Source organism: Gopherus flavomarginatus, chromosome 2 (genome assembly GCF_025201925.1).
Source record: "Gopherus flavomarginatus isolate rGopFla2 chromosome 2, rGopFla2.mat.asm, whole genome shotgun sequence".
NCBI classification, from domain to species: Eukaryota; Metazoa; Chordata; order Testudines; family Testudinidae; genus Gopherus; species Gopherus flavomarginatus.
Window position 1 is genome coordinate 167,865,575 of NC_066618.1, and position 12,389 is coordinate 167,877,963.

Below are 12,389 nucleotides of genomic sequence, written 5' to 3' on the forward strand. Positions count from 1 at the left end.
TGGGGATGCCACCCGGGTCCAGCCGTCCCCCACATGTCTCCACTCATGTCCACCCAGAGCTGCTGACATCCTGCCCGTGCAACAGAACAATGGGAAGGGGTGGGGAGTAAAAGGGCAGAAGGTCCAACTTTAGTGTCACCGGGTGTGAAACTGGGCCCGCTAGGCTCAGCCTGGCTGCCTGCACTGGGTCACAAACTGCTCCAGCTAGGGAGAAGCTGGGAAGGATGGTTCCTGAGCCTCCTGGTAGCCATGGTTGCAATGTAACAAGCGATATCAGCACTGCCCCTGCCGGATTGGGACCCAGTGCCAAAGACCTCACTGCCCTGCTTCAGGAAGCAGGAAAACTTACAAATGCAGAGCAAAATCCTGTCCTGGCTGGCACAGAGATGGGGGGAGTGTGTGTGCTAGCAGGTGTGCAGGGTGCACAAGTGTGTGCCTGCGTGTATGGAAGAGAGCAATGCACAAGAGTGTATATCCACGCCACCAGGAGGTGCACAGCACACAGCACAGCAGTGTGTGCATGTGAAGGTGTGTGTGCACATCCACGCAAGAGGGCAGTGCACCAGAATACATGGGCACACAAGGCAGTGGTGCACTGGTGTGCATGCAAAGAGGTAGAGCACAGGGGACAATGCACCAGCATGTGGGGACATGCAAAGGGACGGTGCACTGGCATGCAGAGGTGTGCAAGGGAATGGTGCACTGGCATGTGGAAACGTGTAAGGGGACAGTGCACTGGCATGCGGAGACGTGCAAGGGGACAGGGCACCAGCGTGCATGCACACTGGCTGGGACTGTACTCTCTTTCCTAGCCCCACTGTCTGGGAGACAGAGCAGGATGTGGACCCGGTGCTCCCAGTGAACACACCCAGCCACCTGCCACAGCAGCCTAGCCACGTGCTGCTGTTGGGGTGCACACAGATGTAGGAGGCTACCCAAGCAAAGCCTCCAATTGCTCCACAGCCTCCAGAACAGTCCCACCACCGGACAGGCAGTGCAAACTCACACCTGCTGTCAGCCCAGCTACCTGCTTTGATGTCAGAGCGAGCTGGGCCGGGCAGTGCCCTGCACTGCATTGCCCTGCCCTGCTGGGAGCTGGGCGCAGTGCAAGCAAAGCCTGCCCTGGTGCACTGAGCAGCAGAGAGCCGGAGTCTGCATCCCCACGGCGCAGAGAGCGCCAGGCACAAACTCACCAGCCCAGCTGAGGCCCAGTTGCTCCGAGATAACAGCCATCTTCACATCAGCCTTCTCCAAGCCGCTTAGAGAGCCTAGGGGATATGAGAATGTCACAGCTGTCCCTGCTCAGGCCCTGCTACCTACTCACAGCCCGGTGTGGTCGCAGGCAGGGAATCCGGCCAGAACCCAGAGAAAGCACTGCACTCCCCTCTGTGTGGGGTTGGGCAGGGGCAGCTGAGCCACTGGGCCCAGCCCCTCCCTCTTGTGACCAGTGGGCTGTGGAGGGCCAGGCAGAGAAGCCAGGCCAGGGATGGATAGGCCGAGGGGGTGGGGAGCCGCGCCGCAGAGCAGATAAGCAGGGCAGGCTCAGGGGTGGATAGGTGGGGCAGGCTCAGGGGTGGATAGGTGGGATGGGCCGGTGCCCAGCTGGGCATGGTAGCCAGGGCGGGCTGCATACCCAGAGTGCTCTCACTGAGGATGCTGTATCTCTCTCGCAGAGCCAACGGTGTCAGAGTCCTCCTTCGCTCCTTGCTGCCAGTCCCCTGGAGGAGAAGTCACCATGGGTCACCAACCCCACAGGGAATGGAGCCATCCAGCCGCTCAGCCTGGGAGCACCCTGGCGGTGACTGGCAGGCCCCAGGGAGCCCAGCCCACCCCAGGGGTTTGGACTGTATCCCCAGTAACTCCCCAGTGGGGCCATGGCGCAAGGGCAGGGGCAGAAGCTCAGCACGCCTGGGAGAACATTGGAGCCAGCCCCGGCCGTCACTGTCAGGGACACATTAAAGCATGCCGTGGTGCCGCAGCAGATCCTGGCCGGGAGTGTCTCAAGCTGGCATGAAACGCAGTGTGTGGCATGCAGCTCCCCTAGGGCTGAGGGTGGGGGAGGCCCCGGTGCCTTCCTCCAGCACCTCCCTGCATGGCTGGAGGAAGGCGTCAGGAATGCTGCCAGGCCCCTGGCCCAGCGCTCACTGACCTTGGTGCATGGCGGCATGGTGATGTTCAGGTGGCACAGGCCATGCTGTAAGTCCTCGTACTTCATGGCCTTGCGCAGGAAGGAGAGAGATCCACCTGCCTCCCGGCTGCTGTCCCGCACCTAGACACCACAACACAAGTGGGCATGGAGCAGAGATGGGCCCACAGCCCAGCCCGGCCCAGCCACTCAAACCCTCGGGCGGCTGTTACCTTGACGGGGATGGCCAGACAGTTCTCCTGGAAGGACTGGAAGTGGAAGCTGCGCTGCTGCGTGGCCTTCTTGACAGGCACCAGGTTCCCCGAGAGCTCAACATGCAGAGGCATACCCTCCAGCACCTGGGGAGAGCGGGGAGGGGTCAGGCTCAGAGCTCCCTTCTCCCCTGCCCCACAGGGCCCCAGCATGCTGTGGGGGGCTCAAGCAAAGCTGGGTGCAGAGACTCCTCCTCGACGTCCCTTAGCCAAGGAGCAGGCAGGTTCCAGCTCCCCCAAGCCCCCAGCACCGCAGCTGAGTGAGCAGGCGGGGGCCATACAGACCAGGCCTTGCTGTGGAGTGAGCAGGGCAGGGTTGGGACACCCCGAGGGCCGCCCACACACCAGGCAGGAGGAGGGGAGCTACCTCGATGTCCCTGCTGCGGGCCACTTCATGGAAGTTCTCGTGCTGCTCCAGGGTCTTGTCCACCTTGTCGTCGGTCATGCAGTAGCAGCGCAGTCGCCCCTCCCGTGCATTGTTCATCTTGGCAAACACCACAAACTTGGCCATGTAGGGCACGGCCTTCAGCTCCTCGTACAGCACGGTGGCAAAATGGACGGCCTCGGCTGTGCGCGGGCAATCCGCCAGCCAGAACCTGCAGGGCACGAGCCCCAAGCTGGTCGTTACGGTCCAGCCGGGGGCCCCTCGAGCCTGACATGCCCAGGCCAGGCCTCCCCCAGCACTGAACACCAGCGGCCCTCGCTGGCTTCCCATAAACCACATCCCAAGAACAAAGATGTCAGCTATTCCGGGCCATCCCGGGGCACCAGACCAGCATTGCAGTGCACGGCACGCTAGGCACGCCAGGCACTGGACAGTCACGAGAGAGCAACAAAGGAAGAGAACAGAAAGATGAGCGAACCCCATAAAATAAAATGAACTCCAAGGCAACCCTCCAGCATGACTGCGCGGGCTCTCTGCTCACTCGCAGTCCAGAGCAGACTCATCCTGTGGGACTGCTCGGCCCCTGCCTTTGGCCAGTGAGCCCCCTGCTGGACGTCGCTGTGTTCACGAAGACCGGACAGGCCTACGTTTGCACATATGTGATAATACAAGCATGCGAGGCTTGCAGTCGCCTAGGCACGTGGGAGCTTTTGTTCAGATGCCACCGGGGCTTGGTGGTTAAGGGGCTTGAGGTGCCAGAGGTCCTGGGTTCACAGCCTGGGGGAACCCTGGGAAATGCTGGCATTTTTCCCTTCGGGCAGCAAGAACTGGGACTCAGGAGTGCTGGGTTCAGGTCCCAGCTCTGGGACTGTGGCCGAGTCACTGAATCACCTGGGCCTCAGCCTTGCTCTGTGACCCGCTGTGACATTATTGATATAATCTGGGACCATATAGAACATGGTTGCAACCAAGGTCCTGTAGTGGCATCAAATCTTATGTAAAGGGGGTCATATAAGGTGTCTAAGACCAGGTTATGGGTTGCTGGTTATGATTATGCTCTCTGTATGCATGTGTCATTTTAGTAGTTGAAGTTATGAATATTGGCTCTATCCTGTCTGTATTTCAAACTTGTGCTGTGCTTTTGGGTAACACCCCAGACAAGTAGGTGTTAGCTCTGCCTAGCCTGCTTGATGGCCCATTAAGGACCATCAGCTATACAACTGACCCATTGAGAGAAGGCAGATAGGCCTTGTAACTCAGCAAAGTATGCAGGCGCCTACCCATGTGACTCCAGACTCCATTTTGCTGTAATTTTCCACAGTAAGGACAAAGAGGTTGTTACATCTGGAAAAGGCTATAAAAGGCTGATGCCTCATCTCCATCTGGTCTTCAATCCTGCTTCTTACTTCTGGAGGGACTTTGCTACAAACTGAAGCTCTACACAAAGGACTGAACGACCCATCCCAGTGGGGGATGTACTCCAGAGACTTGATTTGAACTTGCAGTTTACTCCATCACTGCTACAAGCCTGAACTAAGAACTTTGCCATTACTGTATGTAATTGATTCCATTTAACCAATTCTAGCTCTCATCTATATCTTTTTCCTTTTATGAATAAACCTTTAGATTTTTGATTCTAAAGGATTGACAACAGCGTGATTTGTGGGTAAGATCTAATTTGTATATTGACCTGGGTCTGGGGCTTGAGTCTTTGGGATCAAGAGAACCTTTTTCTTTTATTGGGGTGTTGGTTTTCATAACCATTCATCCCCAGGACGAGTGGGACTGGTGGTGATATTGGGAGACTGGAGTGTCTAAGGGAATTGCTTTGTGTGACTTGTGGTTAGCCAGTGGGGTGAAACCAAAGTCCTCTTTGGCTGGCTGGTTTGGTTTGCCTTAGAGATGGAAAAACCCCAGCCTTGGGCTGTAACTGCCCTGTTTTAAGCGATTTGTCCTGAACTGGCACTTTCAGTTGGGTCCCGCCAGAACCGCATCATTACACCCGGCCCCTGGATGGCCCGCTCTCTCTGGTCAAGCTCCACACACCCCAGAGCACCAGCTGAGTCACCAGCCCCAGGCCACACGAGGCACCGCGCACCCGTTGCTCACCTGGCAGACACGTTGGTGGTGAAGTTGGCACACTCGTTGGCATAGACCAGCTTTGTGGTTCCTGTGATATCCTCCCACTGCGCTTGGCCTGTGCCTCCTGTAACAACACAACAGGGCCTGACACACCGTCCCAGCCCGCAGAATCTGCCCCTGGCCCCTTTACAGCTTGTGATCTGCCCCTGTCCACTCCCGAGATCCACCCGCTGACCCCCTTGATGCTTGCAATCTGCCCCTGGCTACTTCATCCCCTGGGATCTGACCCTCTGCTCCCTCACCACTCAGGATCCACCCCCTTGTCCCCCGGGATCCTCCACAGGCCCCCTCCATCCCCCAGACTCTGCCCCCTGGCTCCCTCATCAACCAGAATATGACCCCCTAGTGCCCTGTGGATCTGCCCCCTACTCTACTGCGATCTGCCCCCAAGCACCCTTACTGCCCAGGATGCACCCCTTGTCTGCCTGCCCCCAGCTCCTTTAGCTCCATCCCACCCCCTCAGCACCTTCCCCTTACCACCCCCACCAAGCCACTGCCAGAGCCGCCTGTCTGCACAGAGATCCCACAGCCCTGGAGACACCGGCTTCCACCCCCCAGCCCCCACCCAGCAGGGGAAGACTGAATGTTCTTAATGTTTTCTCTGAATACTGTGTTGGTGCCTCAGTGTCCCCATGGCAGTTCTTAAGTATCTGGCAGAGCAAAGGGCCAGTGCACCTAAATGCCTGACACTCTAGTCTCCTAGCAACTGATGGCCTGGGCCCCTCCCCTGCAAAGGTGCCAACTGAAGGTGTTGGAGACAAAGAGATCAGGTGATCTCCTGGCCCGGGAAAGGAACTGAGCAGAGAAGGAGGGGCTGGGGTGGGTGGGATTGTTAGTCTGGAGCTGGCTGGGGATGAGGAGTGAAGTGCAGACATGGGGTCTGGCTCACTGACCCCCAGAATGGACCCGGCCGAGGGGTCCGGTTCACTGTATCTACCAGCTCTGTTTTAGACCCTGTTCCTGTCATCGAATAAACCTCTGTTTTACTGGCTGGCTGAGAGTCACGTCTGACTGCGAAGTGGGGGTGCAGAACCCGGTGGCTTCCCAGGACCCCGCTGGGGCGGACTCGCTGTGGGAAGTGCATGGAGGGGCGGAGGATGCTGAATGCTCCAAGGAGAGACCCAGGAGGTGAAGACGTGTGAGCTTCTTGCCCTGAACAAGTCTGCTCCAAGGGAGAGGAGGCTCCCCAAAGTCCTGCCTGGCTTGTGGGGAGCAGTTCCAGAGCATCACCCGGGGACTCCGTGACAAAGAGTAAATCTCATTTGCAGCAAAGCAGGGGAGAGCATGGGGAGGGGGAGGGACCCTGTGGAGCAGGGAGCAGGGAAGGGAAAAGGACCGCAGGGAGCCGTGCAGGGGGCAAGGGGGAAGGACCCCAGGGAGCCGTGCAGGGGGGAAGGACCCCAGGGAGTAGTGCAGGGGGGAAGGGAGAAGGACCTCAGAGAGCAGGGAGCCGTGCAGGGGGGAAGGGGGAAGGACCCCAGGGAGCAGGGAACAGTGCAGGGGGGAAGGGCCCGGCGCAGCAGGGAACAGTGCAGGAGGGAAGGACCCCACGCAGCAGGGAGCTGTGCAGGGGGAAAGGGGGAAGGACCCCAGGGAACTGTGCAGAGGGGAAGGGGAGGAGAAGGAGCCTGGGGGTGGGTGGGGGAGCAGTGCCAGGGGAAGGAGCCCCAGCATGGCGGCTGCAGGAGGGCGAGGCAGGTGCTCTCACCGATAACACTGCAGAGCAGGCGCAGGCTGGTGGTGTCGCCCTCCCCGCTGTCCCGGGGATTGTCCTTCCAGGAGGGTGGGAGTGGGATGCGGAGCCCGATGGGCCGGTGGAACTTCCTGCGGCGCGGCTCCACGGTGACGATGGGACTGAAGGTCGCCTGGTTCCCCAGCAGCTTCGTCACCAGCTCATCTGGCACGGGCTGCGCCTGTGGGACAGAACAGGCAAGGCCATGAGGGCCAGCTCCCCCAACCCCAGCTCGGAACCGGTCGCCGGCTGGCACTCCTTGTCCTGGGAGACGATGGAGTAACTGCTGCCCAGCACGGCCGGTCTGGAACCAGCCCGCTGCCTTGGAAAAGCCCGCCTCTTCTTTGCCTGCCCATCCACCACAGGGGCAGGGACACCCGGTACCTGCAGAGCCAGTTTGACTCCCTTGGTGACGGCTGTCTCTGGGAAGGTGGCCTGCACCATGGGAACCAGCGTACTCTTCAAACACCCCCCATCAGGGCCAATCAGGTCGCGGTCCTGGCAGATACGGGACATAACCACGAAGTAGAGGGGGAAATCGGTGCTGATGATGCGGCAGATCCTCTTCTTCTCCAGCTCCTCCAGGCTCTCCAGCTCTGCAACGGGAGCCCCACTGTGAGATAGCCGGGCCCAGCCATGCACTGGCCCCACCTCCACTTTGCCCAGCCCCATGTCACCCAGCTCCGTGCCAGCCTTGTCAACACTCTGCCCAACCAAGCCTCAGCCCTGCCTGCATGTGCCAGCCCTTCCCAGGCACACTCTGCCTACTGCCTTGGCTGTCCCCTGCAGCCAGGCAGGGCCGCTTTGCCCCACGGGGAGCCTGCCTCCGGCCTAGCGCACTCACCTTCGTCCATGCTGTTGAGCACCTGGTCCAGGTAGCTCTCGTTGTAGCGGTTGTGGTGCTCCTTCCAGACGGAGCCGTTCTCGCTGCGCAGCACCACTAGCTCCCGATCCTGCCGCCCATACGACGCAAAGTGTGGGATCTCCACAATCACAGGGCTGCAGGAGAGCATGGCGCTGAGAGGGGCCTGGGGCTGAGGTGTGCCACTGCCACAGCACCGAGCGCCACTCAGCAGGGCCTAGCCAGGAGGGAATCAAGCTGTCCAGATGGGGGAGGGCAGGGAGCCTAGTGGGGAAAGCCCAGAAGAGGGAGCCAGGACATCTGTGATTTGGGACTCACCCTATGGACTTGGGCAAGTCTCTTCACACTGATCCTCGGCCTTCCCCCGCCCCAAAGGTGCAAATGCCCCCTAGGGGTCACGGGACTCGCTGCTTGCAAAGGATTCCACAGATCCTACTGGCCCATTATAATGGGTCCTGCCTGCCTGCAGCACTTGATGTCAGTGTGCTGGGCTCCCAGGGCCAAGCCCCTGCCTACGGGGTATGATGCTGGCAGGCCATGTGCCAGCTCATGCCAAGGGCCCACGTCTCTGCTGCACACTGACAAATACGTGGCTGGCACCTGTCCGGCTCACCTTTGTGTTAGTATCGTTAAAATGGGCATTAGGCTTCTCAGCATGTGTTTAGACTTTAAGAATGCTGGTGAGTGGCTTCCTGCATAGATCTCATAGCATCTGTATCCCAGACTGTACGGTAATATTTGAGCATTTGTTCTGTAAGCATCTCTGCCATCGACAAGCACCAGCCAGGAGAGAGACATTAACTAGTGTAGCGTGCTGCTCTCCAACAAGAGCTGTTACGTCCTGGCCAACAAGGAAGCCTCATCGATATCAGATGGACTAAAGTGGGACACTAAAGAGGACAAAAGAGTTTGTAGCTCTGTTCTCCCCCCCATGAACATGAGTCACAGAAGTGGATTCCTCCCAGCAGCTGACTTCTCAGCTCAGAGCAAGGGGGGCAGGGAAGGGAATGAAAACCTCTGACAAGAAGGAACTGGATCTCTCTGCTGCTTGAACTCTGGAGACAAGGTTTCCAGGGATCCCCAGCTGCTCAGCCTGGGTAGCCCTAAAGGATGTACGGAGCTTGCTTATTATAGAAGCTTCTAATACTTTCTGAAACTTCAGACTGGAACTCTGTGTGTACCTATGTGTATCTGCTTTAACCTTGTAAATACCTCTCGTTTCCTTTCCCTGGTAACAAATCTGTACATCAGTTACTACAGGACTGGCTACAAGCACTGGCTTTGGTGTGAGCTCCGAGGTGCAACTGATCTGGGGTAAGAGGCTGGTCCTTGGGACTGGGAGTGACCTGCACTGCTGTGATTAGTGCTGTAAGGGACCATCTGCCACAAAGGCAGGCCCCTTGGGTGACAAGAGCCCTAGAGACCGGGCTGTGACTCATGTTAAGGCTCTTACAGTGCCCAAGGAGTTAACCTTGATAACTGGCTGGTTCTAAGGGCAGAACTCACCACCAATGGGGGCTTGCACCCAGGTGCCGTGAGGTCACACGCTCATGTCACTGCAGGGCAGCTCAACACGGGGCACAGACCATGTGTAAAATCCCTAGGCCTGACCCTCAGCTGGTGCAAACAGCCGCAGCGCCACTGGTTCTGGCAGTGCCACTGGCCACAGGGTGGTTCGGCACCCTTGGCCTGGGCAGTGGCTGTGGCTCCAGTGGGGCTGTGCCAGTCGAGCCCAGCGGACGGCCAGGCCCCTCTCTGCCACTACTTGCAACACAGTGAAGCAGAGGCCTGGCTGTCATCTCCCCTGCTCCCTCCAGGGGGCTGAGATGGGGGCTCTGGCTGGAACTGACATCTCCCCACCGCTCACCTCAGGAACTGGGCGCCAGTGGGCCCCAGCGTGATGATCCTACTGGCCAGACCCTCCTCCTCAGCCAGGGGCGGTGGAGTTGTCAGTTTCTGCGGCTTGACCAGGCGGCAGGTGATGCGGGTGGGGGCGGCGCAGGTTCGGGGGGGGATGATCACTCGCAGCCCGTTGTGTCGACTGCCCCTCATGGAGCCACCACGGGCGTCCACCATGAAGCTCACCAGGAAACTGCAAGGACAGACAAACCCAGGTGTCCCACCGAGACTCACCAACTGCCAGGCATGTGGGTGTGCATGGGAGCCGGGCACTCACCCTGTGTGCACGGGGCTGGCCACAGGGCTGATGTTGTCCGAGGTCTCTGTCGCGGGGCTGCTGGGGATTAGGGAGTCTTCGTCAAACTCCTTGGACAGCTGAGCAAACAGGAAACAGCTCGTTAGACACAGCTCGCTTGCCCTTCCCATCTTGCTATGGTAGGGCTCCTGGCGAAACCCTGGCTCCCGTACGGCTGGCTATCACCACTACCACGCCAGCTGAGACCTTGTTCAGGACAGGGCCAGGCCCACTGAAGGCCGAGGGGAGCAAATGTTGCTTCTCATTATGGTCCATTACAAAACCTCAGCCAAGGGGCTGGTACTGGGACCTGGTAAGGGTCAGAGCCAGCTTGGGAAGGGTCTGAATATTGGAAACCTGAGGAACCAAGAGACAGTGGCCTTGGACTCCTGCAGGCCCTGTGGCTGGGAACCTCAGCACCCTCATCTCTGCCAGCAGCTCTGCCTCTCGCCACCAGCCAGAGAGGGCCTGGCCTCAGCTCCATCCTCCTCTGAGGCCCCTGGAATTCAGCACGCACCCAGAGATACAGCCACAGCACCCCTGTCTGCCAGGGGCCCCTTAAAGCTGCCCCAGCTGGCCTCCCAGCCTGGGCCCGGCCTGCCCACAGGGCATTGCTGGGGATGCAGCTCGGGATGGCACCCACTCTGCATGGGTGGGAATAGGGACACGAGAGAGAGGGGGCCTGCCGGGCCAGGCTGGCTGGGGAAAGCCCCTGCCCAGAGCACAGCTTTGAGCCAGACCCCACAAGAGCTGGATGGCCAGCACCACATGAGGGCAGAGGTGTGGTGGCTGCAAGCCCCCTCTCTCCAGGGCAGGTGAAGGAGGCAGCTCCTCTGCAGCTCCTGCTCCCCACGTCCCCAGCCGTTCTCTCACTAGACAAGGTGTTTGGAATGGACCAGGCCTGACCTTGGCTGTGCCGGGAATTACCCTGCAGTGCAGCCAGCTGGACTCCCTGGCCCTGGGTGGGGCAGAACCCACCTGCTCAGAGTCCTCCCGTCTGACCACCATGGTCTCAGGTGTGACGCAGGGGATCCACGGGATGGCTGGAGACTCCACCCTGGGCAGGTGACAAGGGATACGGTCACAAGCAGCCTCGTGTGCTACGATTTCCCTGTGGGCCTCAGGCCCTGGAGCAGCCGCCGGGCGTGGGGTGTCCCTGAAAAAAGGCTCTGTACAGCCCCCAGGCCTATGAGCACCGACTCTTGCAAAGGACCAGGCCATGAGTGACCTGCAGTCCCCGGTGCTGGCCTCACCCCACCTTGTCTCTGGGGAGCAGGCCCTGTGCTGAGCACTGATTGGGCAGAGGGCGTCTCCATGCTCCCAGCAACCCCCACGTGAGCCACGGTTGTCTCCATTACCCTGGGGACAGCAGCAGGGAGGTAAAGCTCAGGCTAGAAAGGGCCTCGCAAGCTGAATCCCTCCACTTGCCCCACCATGCCACCTCTGCCCCACAGCGCCTGTCCCAAAGCCCCACACCACCTCTGCCCCACAGCACCACACCTGCCTCACCATGTCACGGCCACCCCACAGCACCCACCTGCCCTGCCATGCCTGCTCAGCCCTAGAGCACCCTCCCAGCAACACACCACCTCTGCCCCGCAGCACCTGCCCCACAGCCCCATGCTTGCCCCACCACATCACCTCTGCCCCACAGCACCACATCTGCCTCACCATGTCACGGCCACCCATCGCACCCTCCTGCCCTGCCATGCCTGCTCCGCCCTAGAGCACCCTCTCAGTAACACGCCACCTCTGCCCCATAGCACCTGCCCCACTGTGCCATCACTGCCCCCACACCGCTGTGCAGTGCTTCTTACACTTGATCCAGCTTGGGGACAAACTCTATCTCCTTCTCCTCATCCTGCTCCCTGGTATCCTGCTTCTCAGGCCTGTGGTCAGCCAGCTCCTCTCCTGGAACCAAGACACGGCTCAGCCCACGGGGGCAGAACAGCAGAGGGCCAGACGTCAGGGCCTCTCCCCACCCCTGGCCTGGGCTGGTGCAGAGCTAAGCTGGTTTTGCCCAGCTCCACATGGGCTGGCGTCTCCATCCCCAAACCAGGGCTTGTTCCTTGGCTCCTGGTGTCAGCCAGCAAAGCCCCCCATGTCGCTGCACCACTTTTGGCCAGCCTGGCTCCAGGGGACGCTCTCTGCCAGTTGGGCTGCCTTGTCGCTGGGCGTGAGGCCCATGCTGCGGGTTAGCATGACATGAGCTGTGGTTGATGTCAGATCTGCCCAGGGAGCTGCCGACCCTTCTCCCAGCAGATCCTTACTCTTCCTGCTGATGGGTGCTCTCCTGTCTGGCCTGACCCCGAGTGCTCTGCCGAGGGCGTGGTGCATGGGGTGGGAGAAACCCATGCTCCCCGCTCACCAGCCCAATTTACACTTGGGGCAGGGTGCTCAACCCACTCTGACGGGATTCCCCCAGGAACAAAACCCAGCGTGCTGGTGTCAGAAAGGCCAGAACCCCTGGGGCAGATGGGGCCCAGACACGGCAGCCCAGGGACATCTCGGCACCCAGGCACCCAGGTGAAATCAGGAGCCCGGCAGTGGGCAGTCCCTGCTGGGCAAACCTGGGCGGCCATCTCCCACACATCCCAGGCTCAGGTGCTTCTCTCTTCCTCCAGCGAGCGCCCCTTGCCTGGGGCTTTGCTTGCCCCTGGCTGGCCTGGGAGCCCCT

The 12,389-nt window shown here is 60.0% G+C and overlaps 1 protein-coding gene across 10 annotated transcripts in view; it reads right to left on the reverse strand.

Moving 5' to 3' along the window:
• The window catches only part of ANK1 (ankyrin 1), a 77,402-nt gene that overhangs the window by 14,507 nt on the left and 50,506 nt on the right, over positions 1-12,389 (reverse strand). For all 10 annotated transcript variants that reach the window (XM_050939833.1, XM_050939827.1, XM_050939824.1 and 7 more), the window contains 13 exons: positions 11,530-11,623; positions 10,691-10,769; positions 9,695-9,792; positions 9,386-9,610; positions 7,501-7,655; positions 7,041-7,252; positions 6,633-6,837; positions 4,892-4,988; positions 2,765-2,993; positions 2,359-2,484; positions 2,150-2,269; positions 1,634-1,718; positions 1,194-1,268 (listed from right to left, as the gene is read on the reverse strand). In XM_050939833.1, the coding sequence (XP_050795790.1) occupies positions 1,194-1,268; positions 1,634-1,718; positions 2,150-2,269; positions 2,359-2,484; positions 2,765-2,993; positions 4,892-4,988; positions 6,633-6,837; positions 7,041-7,252; positions 7,501-7,655; positions 9,386-9,610; positions 9,695-9,792; positions 10,691-10,769; positions 11,530-11,623 (1,800 nt within the window). The remainder of the gene's footprint in view (positions 1-1,193; positions 1,269-1,633; positions 1,719-2,149; positions 2,270-2,358; positions 2,485-2,764; positions 2,994-4,891; positions 4,989-6,632; positions 6,838-7,040; positions 7,253-7,500; positions 7,656-9,385; positions 9,611-9,694; positions 9,793-10,690; positions 10,770-11,529; positions 11,624-12,389) is intronic.